At 50.5% G+C, this 8536-nt stretch overlaps 1 protein-coding gene across 2 annotated transcripts; it reads right to left on the bottom strand.

The window, feature by feature from the left end:
- Positions 1-4480: 4480 nt before the first annotated feature.
- Positions 4481-5865, bottom strand: sst1.1 (somatostatin 1, tandem duplicate 1). Of its 2 annotated transcripts, XM_070882477.1 has the most exons (3): positions 5746-5865; positions 5216-5233; positions 4481-4687 (listed from the first exon to the last, which is right to left on the bottom strand). In XM_070882477.1, the coding sequence occupies exons 1-3, from the start codon at positions 5863-5865 to the stop codon at positions 4481-4483; spliced, it is 345 nt and encodes a 114-aa protein (XP_070738578.1). The 2 variants fall into 2 exon arrangements, with proteins under 2 accessions (XP_070738578.1, XP_070738577.1); XM_070882476.1 differs by lacking the exon at positions 5216-5233 and having other exon boundaries at positions 5722-5865.
- Positions 5866-8536: the final 2671 nt, after the last annotated feature.

The following is an 8536-nucleotide window of genomic DNA, read 5'->3' as shown; positions in this document are numbered from 1 at the left end:
CCGCCATATTTTAGCGCCTCAGCAGGGATTCCATCTGCACCCGTAGCCTTGTTATTCTTCAGCTGTTTTATGGCTTTGCCTACCTCATGCAGCGTTGGGGTTTCACTGAGCTGGCGGCGGGTCGCATGCTGCGGGATGGAATCGAGAACACTTGAGTCAAAGACAGAGTCTTGATTGAGGAGATCTTCAAAATGCTCCTTCCATCGGGCCCTGACAGCCTTGGCATCCTTGATGAGTGTTTCCCTGTTCTTGGCCAGGAGTGGGGTGGGGCCTTGGGAGTTTGGACTGTAGGTGGCCTTGACTGCAGTGAAGAATCCTCGCATATTGTGACTGTTGGCCAGTTGTTGTATCTCCTGTGCTTTCTCCATCCACCACCTGTTCTTTAGGTCCCGGGTTTTTTGTTGAACCTGAGCCTTGAGCCGTCTGTAATGTTGTTTTGCAGCTCCCGAGTTGGGCTGTTGCTTGAGGCTCAGAAATGCTTTGCGCTTGCGATCTATTAGTTCTTCGATCTCCTGATCATTTTCATCAAACCAGTCCTGATGTTTTCTAGTTGAGTGACCAAGTGTCTCTTCACAGGCACTGGTTATAGAGGCCTGAAGGGCAGACCAAGCGCTATGGGTATTCAGCATCTCAGGGTCATCAAGGCACGCTAGATTGGCTGTGAGGCATTGGCTGTATAGGGCTCTCTTAGCTGGGTCTCTAAGTGCCCCGGCAATGACTTTTTTGCGGCACTGCTTCTGCTGTCCCTTCTGCTTTGGGGCAATGTTAATGTTGATGATGGATCAGATTAGGCGGTGATCCATCCAGCAGTCGTCAGCTCCTGTCATGGCGCGGGTGATGCGCATATCCTTGCGATCCCTGGCTCGGACGATGACATAGTCAAGCAGGTGCCAGTGTTTGGAGCGAGGGTGTTGCCACGGTGCCTTGTATTTGTCCCTCTGGTGGAACAGGGTGTTGGTAATGAGGAGTTCATGTACTAGACATTTTGTCAGGAGTAAGGTACCGCTGGAATTGGCTTTCCCTACCCCCTCTCTGCCAATCACGCCTCCCCAGAGGACTGTGTCTTTGCCAACCCTGGCATTAAAATCACCCAGGAGGATCAATTTGTCGCGGGACAAGGATGTCTCGAGGTTGGAATAAAAACCCTTTTTAGCCTCATCTGTTGCATCGAGTGTGGGTGCGTACGCACTGATGACTGTGGCACATTGGTTCCGAGATAGGGTAATACGGAGAGTCATGAGGCATTCGTTGACCCCACAGGGGGAGTCTTTGAGGCGGTCGACCAGCTCATTCTTGACAGCAAAGCCGACTCCATGAAGGCGACGTTCTGCCTCTGGTTTCCCTTTCCAGAAGAAGGTGTAACTTCCACCATGTTCCTTTAACTGGCCTTCCCCTGCCCGCCGGGTTTTGCTTCGGGCGGCAATGTCAATGTCAAAACGTCTGAGTTCCCAGGCAACTATGGTGGTGCGGCGTTCCGGCCTGTTGCTGTTGGGATTGTCCATGAGGGTCCTGACGTTCTAAGTCCTGAATTTCATACTGACGAAGCTGAAGATGCCTGTGCGTGAGTTCTTTTAACGTGGGATGGCCGCTGCACACCAGCAACCACACGGGCTTAGCTGAACAAGGTCTTGGTCCAGTGGCAAGGGAGGTCCAAGACAACTGGAGACCAGGCACAGCTCTATAAGCCTAATTGCCTACGGCGAAGTGTTGGCCACAAGCTCGGCGCCGGGTAGCACCATTGATGGTAGATGGCCCGAGGTTAGGTTGGGGGGCAGGCATTAGGAAAGTGACTTCCAAAGTTATTTTAAAAGATTAAAAGTTGATAAAGGTTCCCAATTTATTTCAAAAGTTTCTAAGAGTTGTTAAAACGTTTTAAGAAGTTTCTAAGAGTTGTTAAAAATCAATAATAGATTATAAAAGTTTCCCCAATTTAAAAAGTTTCTAAAAGTTGTTAGAAGTCAAAGATGTAAATTGGGCTGGAGCCCCTGCTCTCTCGGTGTCTCCGCTGGGCTGGAGCCCCTGCTCTCTCAGTGTCTCCAATGACACCAGCACCTTCAAGCCGGCTCGCCTTCCACTTTCAGCGGGATATCGACCAGAGATGCGGCCCAACCTCAGCAGCTGAACCGGAGACTGATTGTATCCTTCTGTCCCTGGCTGAAGGGACCCCATGCCGGCCGCTTCTGTCCCTGGCCGAAGGGGCCCCGTACTGGCTGCGTCTGTCCCCGGCTGAAGGGACTCTGCACCGGCCCGGACCAAAGGGACTCTGCATCGGATTCGGGGTGCGTCTGGCCAGCCGAGGGGATTCCAGGACGACTTGCCAAAGGGACTTGAGGACGTGGGTCGGTCGAAACGATTCCAAGGCCAGTGTTCAATCTGCCGAAGGGACTTCGAGGCCGGCGCTGAACCGGCTGAAGGGACAGAGGAGTGGAGTCGTCTCATACTCCCAACCAACTTTTAATTCATTTTTAAACTTTTAGACAACTTTTAAACTTATTAAACAATTTGGGAGAATTTTTAAAACTTACCTGACCCCAGTATAAGTCCATGGGCCCAGGTATAAGACCATGGACCCCAGTATAAGACCATGGGCCTAGGTATAACACCATGGGCCTGGGTATAAGACCATGGGCCCCAGTATAAGACCATGGGCTCCAGTATAAGACCATGGGCCAGAGTATAACATCATGGGCGCCAGTATAAAACCATGGGACCCAGTATAAGACCATGGGCCCCAGTAAAAGACCATGGGCCCGGGAATAAGACGATGGGCCTGGGTATAAGACCAGGTGTCTCTGTATAAGACCAGGGGCATCTGTATAAGACCATGGCCCCAGTATAAAACCATGGGCCCGAGTATAACACCATGAGCCCCAGTATAAAACCATGGGACCCAGTATAGGACCATGGGCCCTGGTATAAGACTATGGGCCCTGGTATACGAACATGGGCCTGGGTATAAGACCAGGGGCCCCTGTATAAGACCATGAGCCTCAGTATAACACCATGAGCCCCAGCATAACACCATGGGCCTGGGTATAACAACATGGGTCCCTTTATAGCACCGTGGGTCCGGGTATAGGACCATGGGACCCAGTATAACACCATGAGCCTAGGTATAACACTGTGGGCCTGGGTATAAGACCATGGCCCCCAGTATAAGACAATAGGCCCCAGTATAACACCATGGGCCTGGGTATAACACTATGGGCCTGGGTATAAGACCATGGACCCCAGTATAAGACCATGGGCCCGGGTATAACGCCATGGGCTCCAGTATAATACTATGGGCCCCAGTAAAGTACCATGGGCCCCAATATATTTTAGCTATGAGGAAAGATTGGATAGGTTGGGATTGTTTTCTTTGGAACAGAGGAGGCTGAGGGGAGACCTGATTAATGTGTATAAAATTATGAGGGGCTGAGATAGAATGGATAGGAAGGGCCTGTTTCCCTTAGCAGAGGGGTCAACAACCAGGGGGGCATAGATTTAAAGTAATTGGGGAGATTTAAAGGGGAGATGGGAATTATTTTCACCCAGAGGGTGGTGGGGGTCTGGAACTCACTGCATGAAAGGGTGGTAGAGGCAGAAACCCTCGCCACATTTAAAATGTACTTGGATGTGCACCTGAAGTGCCGTAACCTGCAGGGCTACCGACCAAGAGCTGGGAATTGGGATTAGGCTGGATAGCTCTTTGTCGGCCTGCGCTGACACGATGGGCCGAAATGGCCTCCTTCCGTGCTGTAAACTTGTACAACAGGGTGTGCACCGTCTGCACTGACTGATTATACACGATGGAAAATTAGATAATAGGTTTTAAAGGAAAACAAGTTTGCAGTTGAAGCTGCAAGCCGAGCCCTGCCTCTTTGCGGGTTTGCGGGTTACCGGACGCGGGTTTGCGGATTTCATTGGCCAGCTTGGCCGGTTCCAAGCCTGCTGCGGGTGACTGGACTGACGGGTGTTGCAGAGCGCCCGGCGCACACAGCCATGGGGGAGGCACCCTGCCCCTGCATGTAGACACAGCGATTGTCTCCGCGTCCGGCTGGGATTTAGTATACGGGGGGACCCACAAGCAGACATTGACCAGACACAGGGATGGAACCCCAGCTGTGGAGAATGAATCTCCGGGCACTGTGTGTTTTGGGGAAGGACTGTAGTGCAAGTACCTGAACTCTGTCTGTCCGTGCGGGTCACTGCGCTCTCCGGGAGTTTCCAGAAAGAAACTGAACACACATTCCACTTTCAAACATAGATTTTATTGCAACATAGAAATGAAAAATAGTACTTCTTTAACCAGCGCGATTGGAGCAAGTCTACATAGTCACAATCCAGAGTGGTCTGGTACAATTCAAACTAAAGCCCTTCTCTTACACAAATCAAATGGAATCATCCATCACTATTTATTTACAGTTTCTGCTCAGCTCACACCCGAGCATGTGGATGAGAGCGAGCAGGTGGGCGGGACAGTGTGGGGCTCTGAAAGTTAGCAGGATGTGAAGGTTTTCCAGAAGAAGTTCTTGCAGCCCGCTTTCCGCTCTCTCTGCGCCAGGTTAGGATTGGCGGATCTCTCCAGCTCGACCCGCACCTCGTCCTGCTCGCCCAGTCGGGGAATGTCGTCCGCTTCCAGCGCTTCGTTCTCGGCGTTCGCCAGCTCCGACAGCAGCTGGGCGAGGGTGTACTTCGTCAACTCCTGACAACAACAACAACAACAAAACAATTAGGGCACAAATTCCCGACAATTAGCGCGAAATACTTATTTCTTCTTTCAAATGAATGCAGGGAAACCCGGCTTCTGTGCTGGAATCTGTCAATGGTGTCTGCAAACTTGTCAAACTATAAGCGCCTGTACAACGACTTCCTTCCCGCTTCACATTTGCCGACTCCAGCCGGGTGTGAACCTTCAAACTGGCAAATGAATAACAACGTGAAAAACTGTCCCCTCCGTTCCAACCCCGACCAATGGTCAACCCTCCAAGAGTGCCGTACTCACGGAGGAGAGCCGGACTCGCCAGGGAGAGCTGGACCGTGTAAGGAGAGATAAGACCCTGTTCTAAAGCAAATGGAATGCGTTGTTTTCAGGGAGATGCCGAGAAATTGGAGAGGTGGGGGCGGGTCCTTAGCTTGTTACTCCTGCAATTTATCCAAATCCTGGGACCGTGATGTTCTTGCCAAGATATAAGAAATCTACAACTGATAATAGCATAATTTAAATAAATACTTGTTTCAATGCAGGTGACTTGGATTCTGGGTTTGGGGCCAATCTTCCCCTTCTCGGGATGAGTGTCTGGAGGTGCCCGAGAGACTCCCAGGCACTTGTTGAAATCCTTCCACGGCACCGATTCCCCATTCAGTGGGAATGGACCGGGGTCGGAGTCACTGGGAGGGTTTGGGGTAGGTGACCCGGGATTGTAGAAAGATGCAAAAGGCTTCGCTTTCAGTCTGAAACTATTTTGGAGCGCGGATATCGATTGGAGAGAGAGAGCAGTATCACTGCAGGGAGCTGTGGAGCCGGGTGGTATCCTGGCACCCTCCAGGTAGAATCAAGCCCACCCGAGTGTGTCTTAACCCGAGAAATCTATGCAAAGGCAAAAAGCACGCTCACTAATCTAAAACATTCTAATCGGATACAAAATGGATCCAGATTACCAGATTAGTGTTGAATTACAGTTAACTCTCAGTCTATACCGACCGTTCCATACTATTACATGGGAGCGGGGTCCTTACCGCTTTAGCCCGGTCTCCTGCCGCTGCCATGGATCTCTGGAGGATTTCGCGATACCTGTTGTCTGTGGGAGTCGAGCCGACACTCAGCACTGCCAGGGCGATGGAGAGGAGGGCGAGAGCGCACTGAACTCGGCTGCACCACATGTCGGAACACAGGGCGATAAGTTGGAAAGGGCAGACAGAAGGAGCACCAAAGTGTTGGGAATGTGGCGGCAGGTTCAGCACTCGCTCTGTGGACAGCTCCGCGCCTTCTGTCTCCTCAACCCAAGGAGCTCCTTTTAAACCCGCTCTCAACCCCCTCACACGTCAGGAGGAGGGCTCCCAAGAGATTTCAAGCAATTTACGCACAATCCAGTCACATCGTCCAAATAAATCATTACCGAGGTGACGAAGATTGAGATAATGTCCAAGGCTCTCAATCGCAACACCTTATCGCGTCTTGGCAGTTGTTCCCGTGATAGGATGCTGGCGCAGCTCCATCCCAGTAAATAGAACGACGTCTATGTGAAGTCTCTAATTGTTCTAGTGTCCTGTTCTTAATGACTTCAGTTTCATTGTTGACATTTCAATAATGCGACACCTTCCAGGGACTCCGTGTCATTTATGCAATGAAACAAGGAAGGCTCCTTGACCAGATTGTCCATCCTTTGACTCCACTTCTAGCCGCTTTGTTCTTATTGTGGGTCTTATGATCGATGGGAGGATGGATGGAGTTAACAGTTCTTTGGGTGTGTGTGTGTGTGTGTAGGGGCCATCGCAGGGAACTGGGAGGTGAGGGGGTCTTCATTAACAAGAGTATCCTGTGCAAAGGCGGGAGAGCGAACAGGGTCTATCCAGAAACACAGTGTTCCAGTGCCGAGTCTTAATGATCAAACTCTCTGATCGCTGCACTGAGTGGAACATTGGGAAATGGGTTGGGTTCCTTTGGAGAACTGAGGGTCCAGATCGCATTGTATAAGATTAACTCAACAGCCTTCAAAGGATGCCAGGGTCGAGAATTGAAGGGCTGTCCTGTCAAAGCGCACGCGGGTAGAGCTAAGCTCCGGCATTGCCCATAACATCAAACCTATCCACTGGCTGAGGGTAGGTTACTAATGTTCTCGGTATTTTTCAAAATTCAGACAGCTTCAGTGTCAGCTCGCCCTCTCCGCGCCCAGTCTTGACGGACCAAGCACCCGATCTCCCACAAACCTCCCCAACACCCTTCAGCCCGCTATTTGGAACAGACGCGTGCCGCTGTACTGCTCCCCTTCAGTCGGTCCGAGGAAGATACTGCTTCTACTCTCCCCCAGCCAGAAAGACACTGAGTGGGGCATAATGAAGGAATGTGGCCCGGGCTTCGGGGTGTGTAAGAGTTTGGAGTACTAGCACCGTGTTCTGTCGGTGGTCCCGATGTCCCGCTCTGACAGGCGTTTCCCTCAATAACTAACACTCAGCCTATTGTGCCCATCGGTTTCATGGATTGAAGGCAGTTTCACAACGGGCTCCCACTGAGACTCGCTGTCCCTGGTCAAACAATATCTGAATAAATCAAATATTACTCTCTGCACAAATACAATTAAACAAAACTAATAATTAAACTAGGTTTCAGTTTTCATCGATGCAATCCTTGTCTGGGGAAAATTCAACTATTTCAATCGACGAGACAACCTGCGTTAAGAGCAAACGCGATACTTTGTCACATTTAACCGGTGTGAACAGCGAGATTGACACTAGGTTTTGTAATCAAATTTATTAAAGATTGTTCCTTCAAAAAAAAAAGCAAAGGTTCATTGGAAAATTAAAATCCAGGAAACCAACAAATCTGGCTTTGTCTCACAGCAGGTCAGTCCCCGGCTCCCTGAGCGATGTAGTTCTGATCACCTTTTGCAATTTCAAATGACCGCAAGGCATAAAGCTGCAATATTTGAAAGCCGCTCAAAGCTCACTGAAACTCTTTCAGCAAGCTAACTGCAGCGGCTGGGGGAGATGGCTGCAGTGGCAGTGGCGGGCTCATTCCTGCACTTTGCCGGGTTTAGCTGTCAGTGCTCCATGGGATTAGGCCGACCCGCAGCACAAAGGAAATTGTATCGGGCAATAAATATTTTAACGGTGAACACGAGTTCACGGCGAGTTATTCTGCGCGCCGCTCCTGGGATAGTTTGTTAGCAAAAGGCCGAATGGCCGGCATAACTTTCTGCAATCTTTCTCCAGCTGTGGATTGGGAAGATATTGGGAGACGGAATGGGAATCTCCTGGGTTTTTGTGCAGATGTCAGTGCTAATCGAGAGGCAGCAACTTGGGCAATAATAGGTTGTCAGGATTGTGACTGCTCATGAATATATTAAACCAGCGCCAATTGTTATTTAGATTTAGGTGTGTTTTGACAAGATAAGTGGAAGCTTGTCAGAATGAATGGATTCTGCCCCCTTCCCGGCAATCGGGGCAGCGAGCTGTACAATCCCTCCTGTACTTTATCTGAGACACGAGTGACGGTAGAAAGGAACCAGCCTTTCTCCGACATCAAGCACCCATTGTGTTGTGTCAGTGGGCCGGGCAGATTGATGAGCTGTGAGAAGCGGCTCGGGTCAGTCTGCAACCATCTCCGGGGGGCAGCAATCAGCCGAAGGACTCCAAAGAATGGACCTTCACGTTTTGCTTATTTTATTCAATGGACCTTAATGTAAAGGATGGGAGGGTGAGGCGCCGGGCAGAGGACGTCCGCTGCTGTGGATTTGGACATTGGGTGTGTGACTTATGCCAATGGGTCAGACTGTAATACAGGCAGCTCGCAGAGGCCTTCACATTGACACCGTGTTGAGCATGGTCAAGGATT

This window comes from Pristiophorus japonicus, chromosome 6 (genome assembly GCF_044704955.1).
Source record: "Pristiophorus japonicus isolate sPriJap1 chromosome 6, sPriJap1.hap1, whole genome shotgun sequence".
In the NCBI taxonomy this organism is placed as follows: Eukaryota; Metazoa; Chordata; class Chondrichthyes; family Pristiophoridae; genus Pristiophorus; species Pristiophorus japonicus.
The sequence above is the reverse complement of the archived record's forward strand: the minus strand, read 5'-3'. Positions and strand labels throughout refer to the sequence as shown.

Coding starts and splice junctions, on each gene's coding strand:
- sst1.1 (XM_070882476.1), bottom strand. CDS start 5,865: ATGTGGTGCAGCCGAGTTCAGTGCGCTCTCGCCCTCCTCTCCATCGCC. Junction 4,688..5,721: donor CAGGAGACCGGGCTAAAGCG/GTAAGGACCCCG, acceptor TGTTGTTGTCAG/GAGTTGACGAAGTACACCCT.